The 13,011-nt window shown below is 34.1% G+C and overlaps 2 protein-coding genes across 4 annotated transcripts in view; one reads left to right on the forward strand and one right to left on the reverse strand.

The window, feature by feature from the left end:
- LOC110812042 (sec34-like family protein) overlaps nt 1-4,692 on the forward strand; it is a 40,838-nt gene extending 36,146 nt beyond the window's left edge. Inside the window, exons 25-26 of one of the 2 annotated variants that reach the window (XM_088208393.1) lie at nt 4,226-4,351; nt 4,458-4,692. In XM_088208393.1, coding sequence (XP_088064519.1) covers nt 4,226-4,351; nt 4,458-4,545 — 214 coding nt within the window. In that variant the 3' untranslated portion in view covers nt 4,546-4,692. Of the gene's footprint in view, nt 1-4,225 lie in introns of both variants that reach the window. The other variant, XM_088208394.1, reaches the window with a different exon arrangement.
- Nucleotides 4,693-7,223: 2,531 nt separating this feature from the next.
- FAB1A (1-phosphatidylinositol-3-phosphate 5-kinase FAB1A) overlaps nt 7,224-13,011 on the reverse strand; it is a 28,028-nt gene continuing 22,240 nt past the window's right edge. For both annotated transcript variants that reach the window (XM_088208204.1, XM_088208203.1), the window contains exons 9-13: nt 11,159-11,282; nt 10,909-11,079; nt 8,850-10,394; nt 8,164-8,430; nt 7,224-7,883 (exon numbers count right to left, since the gene is read on the reverse strand). In XM_088208204.1, the coding sequence (XP_088064330.1) occupies nt 7,557-7,883; nt 8,164-8,430; nt 8,850-10,394; nt 10,909-11,079; nt 11,159-11,282 (2,434 nt within the window). In that variant the 3' untranslated portion in view covers nt 7,224-7,556. The remainder of the gene's footprint in view (nt 7,884-8,163; nt 8,431-8,849; nt 10,395-10,908; nt 11,080-11,158; nt 11,283-13,011) is intronic.

The raw sequence follows: 13,011 nt of genomic DNA on the forward strand, positions 1-13,011 counted from the left end.
ATGGAAAAGTGAGAAGCAAACAATTGTATCTATTTCAAGTGCAGAGTTCGAATATAGAGTTATGACCCAGTCCACATGCGAAATCTTATGGATACATCATCTGTTAGATGAAGTGAGTTTGAAGCCCACATCTCTTGCAAAACTCTGGTGCGATAATCAGGTTGCGCTTCATATTGTCTCAAATCCTGTATATCATGAGAGAACTAAACATATTGAGGTTGATTGTCACTTCATTCGAGAGAAAATTCAAGAAAATTTAATATCTACTGGTTAGTAAAAACAAGAGAACAACTTGATATATTTACAAAGCCTTTGAATGGAATACGGATTGAATATTTTCGTAACAAGTTGGACATAATTAATATTTATGTTCCAACTTGAGGGGGAGTGTTAGAATATTATAGAAGGGTAATTTATGTTGATTACCATATATGAATCTGTCCACATATATATATATATATATATCCCTACTTCTCATTTCAATAATAGAACAAGAATTATTCAGTATTTTTCTTTCCTAACCCTTTACGTTTCATTATTTAATAAAAGTTCTAAAGAATTTAGCTTTATAAAGAATCCAGTCCATTCTCTTTGATCCATAGTGATGTATAGAAACCATCAAGAATAAAAAAGATATTATCAATGCTAAATGATTTGTTCCATTTATAGATGATCATAGCAGAATTACCTAGGTTTACCTGATGAGAGAAAAGCCTGAAGTTGGGAAAATATGTCAAGAGTCCAATAAACAATCAAACCCAATTTTACACAGATTCAAATTTTTAAAACTGATAGTTCCAAGGAATACTTCAAACTAACCCTTAAAAGCTACCTAGAAAACCAAGGGATTATACATCAGAGATCATGAGTTGATACACCTCAATAAAATAACATAGCTGAAAAAAAGAATTGTCATATCCTTGGGGTAGCCATGTTTCAATCAACGTGCCAAACCACTTCTAGAAGAAGTTGTACTCATTGCTACTTATCTCATCAATAAAATGTCTTTTCGAATATTAAAATTTATGAATCCAACTCAAAAATTATTCACAACCTAACCACATAACAGAACCATTTCATCAAACCCACTAAAAAGTTTTGGATGCACACGCATTTTTTTACGTTCACTCGCAACACCATGGCAAATTGGACCCAGGATTAGTAAAGTGCATATTTATAAGGTATACCCCAAACCAAATGGGATACAAATGTCCCTACAACTTGACGATTTTATACCTCTATGGATGTTAATTTCTTTGAGCAACAACCATTTTATCTCAAATTTGAAATTCAGGAAGAGAGGAATCAAGAAAAATCCCAAATTTTGGATTAAACAGGGAAGATTACCAAACTATTGAATTATTGCCTACCCAATAAAACTTTATTTCATTATATGAACCAATTCTAGGACATGGATCACAAATTCTAGAATCTGAGTCTACCCAGGAGGATTCCCAAGAGAACCTGTTTACTCAAAACCCAGAACAAGCCAAGAACGTGGAGATTACCATTCACTCTAGAAGGAAATTGGGAGAGGAGGTAGAGCAACAACGTCCAACACCTGAGCATAGCTAAGTATCAACTCCGAATGAAGGTCCAACACGTAACCTGACCTCACTAAAAGTTATGCAACTAGAGAGATGATTGTTCAATCGCACTAAGAAAAGGAGTAAGATCTTGTACAGACCATCCTTTGTGCAATTACTGTATTATATACAAGGTTATAACCTTAATTTCAAGCATTTTTTACAAGTCTAAATAATACTCGTGTTCCCCAAAACAATTCAGGAAGTTATGAGTATTCCAGGTTGGAAGATAGCTGTGTTGGAAGAAATGATAGCCTTGAAGAAAAATGGGTACATGGGAATTCATAAAATTACCACCAGAAGTAAAACAGAATTCATAAAATTACCACCAGAAGTAAAACAGAAAGTAAGTTGTAAGTAGGTCTTCACTATGAAGTATAAAGTCGACGGGAGAATTGATAGGTTAAAAGCTTGGTTAATTGCTAAAGGGTTCTTACAATCATATTGGTATTGACTACCAAGAAATATTTATCCCTGTTGCGAAGTTAATTACAATCCAAGTATTGTTATCATTTGCAACAAATCCTGATTGACCACTTTACCAACTTGACGTGGAAATGCTTTCTTAAATGGGAACTTATAAAGGAAGTCTACATGGATATCTCTGCAGGTTTTGAGACACAGGATAATATGAATATAGTCAGTAAGTTGAAAAAAAGCCCTTTATGGATTGAAGTAATTTCCTAAAGCGTGGTTTGACAAATTTAATGAAAAAGTGAAATTGTGTGGATACACACAATGTCAAACGAATCACACATTGTCTTTGAAGCACTCCCATACAGGGAAAATTGTTGTCTTATTGTGTATATGGATGACATAGTGTTAACCGGAAATGACGAAGAAAAAATCTTAGAACTCAAGATAATGTTTGCCTCAGAATTCAAGACCAAAGACCTTGGGAATTTGAAATATTTCCTTGGATGGAAGTTGCAAGATCCAAAAAGGAATCACTATATCACAAAGAAAGTATGTAATTAATTTGCTGAAGGAAACAGGAGGAATAAGTGGGTATAAACCAGCAGTAACCCCAATAAAGCCAAATATAAAATCCGGAGCATAAATGGGTATAAACCAGCAGAAACCCCAACAGAACCAAATATCAAATCCAGAGCATATGGGAAAAGTCAAACAAGAGACAATATTATAAACTAGTTGGAAAGCTTATATATCTCTTATACACTAGGTCAGATATCAGATTTGTAGTAAATGTTGTAAGTTATTTCATGAATAACCCACTAAAAAATATTTAAGAGCTGTGAATCGAATTCTATGATACTTAAAAATGAGACTAGAGAAATCACTGAAAGAGATGTAGAGATATTCGCTGATGCTGACTGGCAGAGACAAAACATCAACTTTTTTATACTGCTCATATGTGGGAAAATTTAGAAACATGCCAGAGCAAGAAATAACTGGTTGTAGCTTGAAGCAGCCCTGAGGCAGAATTCAGGGCTTCGGCACTACGATGGCAAAGGAATGTGGCATGTGTCTAAAGGAGTTATAAATTGAGAATTCCACTCCCATAAAGGGGTTGTATAACAATCTGTCTGCATTCAGTATTTTAAAGAATCCGGTTATCATGATCAAACTACACAAGTCGAGGTAGATTGAAATTTCACAAAGAGGAAGATAGAACAAGGGATAATCAATGTGGTATATATTTCGGTCCACCAACAAACCACGGATATAGTGACTAAGGCCTTGCCAAGAAAGAACTTTGAGAAATTGAGCTGCAAGCTTAGCATGATCAACATTCATGCCTAGCTTGAGGGGTGCAGAAATATTAAGAGAAAATCTAGGAGAAGAAATACACAGAAATATTAGGAAAGAATCTAGAAGAAATATGCAGAATATTAGGAGAAAATCTAGAAGAAGAAATAAATAGAGGAAAGTTTCCCAAACCTTTTAAAACTGTATTTTATATCCTATTTTTAGGGGGATACGAATTTGGTATCCAACCCTATAATCTTCATTTTTACTATCATCTTCTGTGTTACTTCGCAAACATGCAACCATTTATATTTTTATGAATTTAGGAAATGAAACCAAAAATATTTTCATATAAAGAGAACTTTAATCCTTGCGATAGTTATCACATAAATGATCAAGTGGATTTTTCAAATGTTTCCTTTAAGTCATTAGAAGCAGCATGACTTTGGAAGGGAGGTGAGCTAGAGTCAAATAGGAGATAAGCTGGAAATCATCAAGCTGAATTTGACTCTGCTGCCCTCTTTTACTTCTAATTTTTTTTTTACTCAAATATCTTTCTCCTTCACTGCATTACTGGGATTGAACTTGCAAGTCTTCCCTAAATACAACAGTGGTTTGCAAATTTCCCACCCTTTTCCCGATTGTATTTTAATCATCTAGGTTAGGTAATGAGTGGGTGGTGCACAATAAGCACATGTTCATGAGCCAGTAATTTGGTCCGTTAGCCCGTTGCCCCAGTTTTTCCCCTTCATCTCAGATGGTTGAAACCAGTTTTTCCAGAGAGTTTTTAAGATCTGCATGTTTGCATATGCATGTTTGTGAATAGCACAGGCGTGATGTGAATTCACACGTGCGCCTGTGAATAGCACATGTTCACATCAATTTAAACAATTTCTCCACAATTTCTCATGACTTTTATACTTTTGTAGGACAAACATTGCGGAAGCTCATGCTCAAGTACAGTCCATACTTAAAGCAGAGTACTCACCTGAAGAACAAAATATCATTAATATGGTTTCTATACCGGATCTGCAAGCACAACTTGACAATTTCCTGTAGGTGCAAGTGTTTCTAGTTTCTAGTTTCTTTCTCTTTTCAATTCCCTGATATCTTGACCATACATAGAGGATTTTTAGCTCTTCAAAATTTGTTATTCATAAGGTGTTGTAGATCAGTAGAGAAGAACCTGAGTACTAGCAACTTGATAATGGGAACAGAGAAAGTATTTTGTCATATAGGCCAATTCTGAGGGAGCAAGGTCATTGAGAAGGAGACAGTATGTTGAGAAATTCTGCTTGAATTTATTTCAGAGCCAATATCAATTTATTCTTTGGAAGCTGGAATATATTGTAATGTAAATTGGACAACAATAATAATTAAGCATATTTAGAACTTATATATCGTTGTTTATATGTAATTAGTATATAGATATATTTAAGGGTGCCCATTAAATAAATGAATTAGTTTTTCTTTTTTCAAAATAAACAAAAAAATTATTGTTAATATAAATAAATTCTAAATCTCAGTGCTGTCATAAAGATTACTCACTGCGTGTAAGAATTGTCCTGTTATGAAACTCATGGCAGTAGCAAGTGATGAAAGCATGTGGAGGAGAAAATTAACAAATCGTTTGCTTGTTTATTAGCTTCTGGGTATGTTTAACGCAGCTATTATTTGTATTGTTAACCGTTAAAAAGTTTCTAAAAGATATTTTTCAGAAGAAAATATAGCTTTTAAAAGAAGAAATAACATAATATTTAGTAAAATTTATTATAAAATGCTCTAATATTGTATTTTATTTAATTAATTATGTTATAAAATTAATAATAAATATCAAAATTATAAAATATATATAATATAAAAATGATTACTTTAATTATTTAAATAATAATATTGTTTAAGTAATGTAATAATTTAAATTATTTCCAATATTTATTTTAATTTAATTAGTTTATTTATTAAGTATTGATTTTAAATTATTATTATTGTTTGATTTTAAGATAAATTTGAGTTGAATAGTTTATAATACAAATATAAAATTATTATTAATAAATTAATATATTTTTATTTTAAAATTTTAAATTTGCTAATTAATTAATATGTTTATTTAAATTTTTACAGTATAAATCATTTTTTGAACGTATTTACTTCTAACTTCTAATTTTATTTTTATTAAAGTCTAGAAAGTAACCTCTGCTTTGATCTAAAAACAATTATATTTTTTAGTGTATTTGTTGAACTTTTTATTTTTGCAGTGTATTTATATTTTTTAATATTTTTTCGAATTTGTATTTATTGACAGCAAAAGTAAAAATTATGTCAAATAAACATTTCTTCTGCTCTTCTACTTATGCTTCTTCATGTACAACTCCTTCTTATGCTTCAGCTTCAACTTCACATCTTTGGATGCCATGTTTGATGGAGGCAGCTTGCTTTTAATGAAGTTGTTTAATAAAAAAACTTATAAGGGTAAGGAAAAAGGGTTGGGGAGATCACAATTTGTAAACTGAACCATCTGAATTTAATATTTTAAATATGAAATAGATTTTTATTTACCACGAATATCTGTTATTTAATACAAGTTTTGATAAATTTTTAAAAATATTTCAATAAAATTTATTATGGAAAATGCAAATTAATTACTACGGTTTACATTAGTAGTTAAAATTTTTTTACTTGAAATGAATGCGAGTTAATGATTAATTTGTATTTGTAGCCGTTTATTTAATTTTTCAAACAGAAATATTTTTAATTAATAAATTTTTTAAACTTTGAACTGTTTTTTTTTTTTTTCTTCAAAAAATTTCTCTTCCATTTACTTTTTTAAAATAGTAAATTGACTATTCAGTTACATATACCAAATTATCATTTCCGCACTTATTTTTTCTTTTTATATTTTGAATTTCTCATGATAAATCTTTTGTAGTTTGGTCCTTTTCCCATTCAATTTTTATAATTTTTTTTTTCTAGACATCTATTTTGAACTTCTATAAGTTTTTATTTCTACAAATATTAGACTCAAGCTCTTGTAGGCCATAGTTGTACCAGCAGCTCTTCTCAAAAGAGAGAACACTCAGTTTCTGAGAATCAGATGTGTCAATCTTTTTGTTTCACAAAATATTTTCTTATTTTCTCATTAAAGTTACTTTCCAAAATTAGAGGAAGTTTTATATAAATTTATAAATATTTTTTAGACACATTTTTATATAGAAAAAATTTTAACTATATAATCACTACAAGATTTTAGAAACTAACGGGTTTGGGTTTGTGGTAGCGATTTAGGTGAGCTGGTTCACGCAGATATTAGATTGATTTTTTTACTGTTCTTAATAAGTTAAAGAAGGGAAGCCATGTAGGTTAAAAAGGTATGAGGAAATTGGACAGACTGAAAGGGAAGAAAAATAGTGAGTGCAGATTCTAAGGTTTAGGGTTCTCTAGGGATTGTTTTAAGTATACTTTCCCAGCATAATCATTTATATAGATACCACTGCAATGGTAACACTTAAAATTGACCTAATACAAGTAGCCATATTAACAATTATGTTGCAAGCAACTAATGACCGTTTGGATTACCATCAAGTGAAGAATTCATTTGAACAAAATTCAAAGTAGTGTTTGCTTAAATTCCAAAAGAAATTTAAAGACTTATCAGACCAAAGTGAAATTTCACAGAAACCTCTTACCCATTTTAGCCAAGGGGTAGTTTTCTAAGGGTATTTTAAGGGTATAAATTTACTCTTGAAATCTAAGTTATCCAACTCATTTTTTTGTACTAATTCCGGAAAACATTTTCCTGACACTAAAGAACTTGAGAGAAAAACTCATCCATTCCGAATAAAAAAAGTTCCTTGGAAACAAAAAAAAAAAAAAAAAAAAAAAAGATCCTTATCAATCAGATCAACACTTACAGCCCGAAAGAAACAACAATTACAACATCAAAATTTGCTTTACCAGAAAATACCAAATTCCCGATTCAATACAATATGATTACAAGGGCTGAGATTGCAAAGGAAAAAGGATACGTAAAACTAACAAATAATATCTTACATACACTATATACTTCATGAAAAGAATTTGTTGCCATTTGAAGAACCCTTTCCATCTTATGACAAAAAAAATGAACATATGTGTGTCAAAAGCAACCATCCACAGGTTACGCGAAGAATAGAAAGGTGTTGGAGGGGGAGTGGAAGACAGAAAAGGCAGGGAAAATTGCCATAGAACTTACATTTTCAAAATTTACAGTGAAAAGGTTTCACATCAATCAAAAGTATTACCACCTTGAGAGTTTTCTTCATGCACATCCGACTGTGATCCACTGGGAACGATTATTGGAGGAGACCACTGGTCTGGCACCATAAGAAAGTAAGCGGTCATTGCTTTTCTAAAACGTTTCTTGTATTGCTGGGGTGAAATCACGGTTGGAGATGCATTCTTAGGCCCGCCGAGGATGCCTGATGTTTTTACCCATGTTTCAAGATGCTTGTCCCATGTATATTGCCTCATAAAATCAATGATGCCAAGAACCAGTTCATGCTTTTCCTCATCCACACCAACAAGTAATGAGTAGTCCATCACATCAATAGACTGCAGCAACGAAGTAAAGAAATCAGAAACATGATAAGCAAGAGAAGGACATATCAAGCCCCCTCCTGCAGTAGAGCAGTATCACCAATAAGAACATCGTTATGGAGGAAATCAGTTTCCCATTGCAGAGTCTTTATTACCAGAAAAGAAGCCCCATCACAAATATATTATTAGATTTCATTCTCAAAGCTCAAATAATTGTAGAATAAAGAAGCAGAAATTAACAAATGTCCAAGTGAAGGTGCACAAAAACCATACTTGCCAACCAATTTTAACTTACAGCAAGAAATGAGGTGTCATTCCAGACAGCTCTCTCCAGCAACCTCTTTGCCTTGTTTCCCACAAATATTGGGGAAGTTGGCATGGCTTCAATCAAATTCTGATCCAGCAGAACCTTATTGCTTCCACTTGTATCTGGATTATACCTTGACCGAGAAGAGCCTTTAAGGTCATAAAGTCTTGTAACATTACGCTTAAATAGAAGATTCTCCATTACCAAAACATCCATTTTCGATTCCTTCCCTCCTTTGAGGTGCTTCGATGAAACCTTCAAGACAATACCAACAAAAGCATAAACCAAACTACTACCTGATAGCTATGTTTCAAACAATAAGATATGACATGACCTGGCAGTTGTTTGGAATCGAATTTTGGGACCACATATAATTAACAAAAACAGTAAATATTCTCAATTAGTGACACTAAATTATAAACAACAGCACTATAAATAGATAAATAATCATATCAAAAGAGCCATCTAACACTGCACATGGTAAACTTGTAGCATAAATAAGTGAAAAAACTCCAAGCTCCAAGTGTGCTTGGAAAAAAGGAAAAATGGCCACATCACTTTATGACAGAGGGCTTCAGAATAACATGGACCAGTGTTTGAATTGATTATGCAAGTATCAGATTATTAGTGAATGACAAGGTAAGCTCTCCCATGATGGAAAAAAGTAAACATACCTGATAGATACCCAAGATCTTTGCAAGGCAAGTAGGGCTTTTAGTACTAATTGATTCAGACAAATACTTGAAATAAGCTGGACCAAACTTGATAAAAGACTCCAGCTCTGTCTTGGTTACTTGCTTGATGATAAATCGATCATCCAAAGTTTTTGCAAAGAATACATTGCTCTTGCCACCCTGGGCACCCCATTTCTTACAACGACTAAGAGAGCGAATGAAATCTAACTCAGAAGGGCAACAGATCCTCCTTAAGGCCTCAAATCGCTTGGCATAGTAACAAGTAACTGTATACTTTACCTTTCCAAGAGGGCAATCATCAGTAAAAGAAACTCTTGCATGCAAATCTTTTGTATATAACAGTGGGTCTAAAACCTGGGAACCACGGGACCCAGATGTAGATAAGATGGTCTCATCTGACGAGCCAAGACTTCTATATGTATCAGAAGATGCATCATCAAAAGAATTAAGTGAGAGTAGATTCACCGAATCAAGAAGTGATAATGAAGCTGCAGAATCAACAGCATCTTTTGGCTTCTCGGACTCAGACATCTGGACATAATAATCTGATGAGATTAGTGCATAGGCTATAATACTTGTTGGTTCATCATCATAAACAGGCACGATGGTGTCATCAACCCCAACAGGCAGAAGAAGCCGAGCTCCACTTTGCTGTTCCAACTCCCTAAATGATGGAACATAAACCGGATTATACTCACTAATACCCAGCTTTTGAGCACTGAATAAAGAATTTCTGCTGAATGAAGTGGTGAAATTTGAAAAAGGTATAGCCATCCTCGTCGAGTTTTCTGGATCGTCAGGCCCCTTGTTAGATGAAACAGATGTGGAAGAAGAAGCCACCTCAGTTCCACCTTGGTCAATTGTACAATGCTCCAGCTCTAGATTTGCTTTTACAGAATTTACCACACTCGGTGTCTCCAGTGGCATTGAATCAGAAGGAGAGTAGCCATTCTCTCTAGCTGTTAAGTTTGCTGGATGACTTTCACCAGTCCATGCTGCATCAAGAGTATCAGATAAATTAGACAAAACTGGAAATTCACCCTCCGATAGAGCTCTTCTTACAACTTTTCCAGATTCCAGAGTATCAAATTTATCATTGCTATTTGTAGCAGGTGAAAGACCAAGCTCAGCCTCCTTCCTATGATTCAATTCCTGGTCATCCTTTTCGGCAGGAACTTTAATTGATTCATTGACGTCACAAATATTTCTTCCTTGATTAAGGTCTGGATCTGGCCTAGCCTCCTGAAGAAAGGAATCACAACTACTGAAACCTTTACTCGGCTTGGAGTTGATATTTGTATCAACAAGCTTCTCCATGGAACTGACAGATCCTTTAAGCTTTGGGATGGAATTGCTCAAACCTTCCTGGAGCTTTGTGTAAATTAAACCCGCTGCATGTATGAGACGTTGGTCCCAAACATAAGAATGGAAGAGAATCTGCCTCCTCAGTTTATTGATCTCAAGAATATCAATTGAAGGTTGCCTAACCTTCACTTCCCGATTTAAAGTTTGTCGAATAGATTCCTAAGGTATGTCAGTATCAATCAGTAACAAAAATAACCACAGCATAAAACTTCTATTAAGGAAGAGGAGATGCCTTCTGTACTGAGTTCTAACTTATATGATGGGACAACATGGTCACATTCTATGTATCACATATTGGAATAAATGTCTAGGCTATGTTCAGAACAAAACAATAACTTTCATGAAAATTCGTTTTGAATCTAACTTCATTCAACTAGGAGACAACAAAAAAGCCTATTTGAAAACAGATAAAACTTGATTTTAAGTGGAAAATTAATAGAATTTGAAATGCATTGTTTTAGTACCAATTAAATTCTCTAATAGGCCAATTTTTATTATCTTAGATAAGATTTTTGCTCGTCTGCAGTTAAACAACATGTGGATTTCCAAATGAATTCCATAAAATTTGTTCATTTGTTCCAAACATAGACTTCTAACTCTTGCAGTGATTGGCTTCCAATATTCTTTCTTGTCAAAGTGGTTAACCAGTAGTAAATGAATTTCCAACAACTACCTCAAATTCTTCTTTGTCCTTTTCTAGCATGGCTTCCAGTTCTGAAATGTGAAGTCTTAGATCAGCAGCTTTTGTGCCAATGTCCTGTGACCTTGAACCTAATGTTTTTTCTGAAATCTGCTGCAGAGCATTATGTACTTCTGTAAAGAGGACTTTGGCTCTGTCATGGACCTATTAGAAAACACCAATTATAAGCAAAAATAAAATATAAAGCAGCTGACAGGAATGAAATGAGGATATGTAATTGTACCTCAGTTACTTCTTTCTGTATCCATTCCTGATGATCATAGTTGAATTCAAGTTTTGGTGGTGGAAGATAAACTGAATGAACATCAATTGAAGCATATCGAAAGCAAGCAACCATGCTCCCAAAACTGCAGTTATGAAATAGAAGGGGAAAAAAGTAGGATTAGATTGTCCTGTGCTGCAATTTAAGACCTTTAGCACTCCACAAACTCAAGCAAAAAAGTGTTAAAAAATATATTGCTTTGTTCTGAAGTGCTCAATCAAGTTGGTACCAGGATGCACACGAACCAGCAAGCGGTATCAACTGGAGTACACAGCAAAGTACTAAATACTAGTAGATATTTAAAAAAAAAAAGGCTTTTGTTAATAATAAATATTTTATAAAAAAAAGATCAAAAAATAACTTTTACTTCTTGATATCAAAAAACATTTTTTCACAAGGCATAAGGGAGTGTAAACCACAAAAAGTTTTTCAGAGGATCATCAACACAGAATTACTACTTAGAAGAGGGTCAGATCTGCAAAAGGAGCTCCTAATCTATAAAATATTTCCATTTTCCCCAAAGTATCCAGCATGTAACCATATATCTAAGATGGCATTGATATTTCCTTTCTATCAAAAGGGAGTTCCTTTCTCCAATGTAGAATGTATATATATTTACATATATAGATATATAAGGAGTAACTTAGTCTTTTCTAATTTTTTTTCTTTTTTGGTTGTTATGACAGCTAGGTATGTCCTCCATCTTAACAACCAATTTTTCCCCTCTTCCACTTGTTAGAATATTTTGTAACCTCTTTTTGTTAAAGCCAGTGCTTATATAATAGCACTACTTGTACCCGAGAAAATTAAGGAAAATAGTGAAAGGAATTCTCTTCTTCACTTTGTTCAAATTTTTCTTCCTAATTTCTTCATGGTATCAGAGCAATCCTTATCCAAAATTGTCATCCAAATCACGCCAAATGGCCACGGATGAGTAGACCTCTTCTCCATCCGAAGTTCTTTCAAGTTCCTACCTTCCCATGCCGGTCAACCACTCACTCATTGATCAAACACCCTCATTCATCACTGGACACAGGCTGAATGGAAGCAACTATCTCCAATGGTCATCATTTGTCTTGATGTTCATCCAAGGAAAGGGCAGAGAAGAATACCTCACTGGAGAACTCGTTTCACCTCCAGCCAATGACCCGGAGCTCGTGCGTGAAAAGTCAAAAATAATATTGTTATGTCATGGCTGGTAAACTCCATGACAAATGAGATTGGAGAAAAATTTTTGTTGCATGAAACCACGCATAACATTTGGGTTGCCGCACGCAAATTCTACTCCAACCGTGATAACACATCAGCAATCTTCAAAATAGAGACTCATCTTCCCGACCTGCGACAGGGGGAGCATTCCGTAACTCAGTACTACAACGCTCTCACCCGCAACTGGCAACAGCTCGATGTCTTTGAAGAACACTAGTGGAGTTGCCCCAATGACGCAAAAATGTTCAAACCCATCACTGAATGCAAACGAATCTTCAAATTCTTAATGGGTCTCAATAAGAATTTGGATGAAGTCCGTGGATGCGTTATGGGCACCAAACCGTTGCCAAGACTCAAAGAAGCGTTTTTAGAAATCTGTTGTGAAGAGAGCAAGAAGAAAATCATTATGGGTGAGTCTCTCTTTGGCCCGAACTCAGCAGAGACTGGTTCGGCTCTTTCTGCCCAGAAGAAAGCCCTGTTGGGCGAATCCTAGTTTGGTGCTCACGCTTCCGAGACTGCCTCTGCCCTCAACAATCGTGCTTCTGAAACTTAAGGAAGAAAAGGTAGACCGTGGTGTGAATTTTGTAAAAAATCCAATCATATTT

This window comes from Carica papaya, chromosome 7 (assembly GCF_054855325.1).
Source record: "Carica papaya isolate Zhongbai chromosome 7, ASM5485532v1, whole genome shotgun sequence".
NCBI classification, from domain to species: Eukaryota; Viridiplantae; Streptophyta; class Magnoliopsida; order Brassicales; family Caricaceae; genus Carica; species Carica papaya.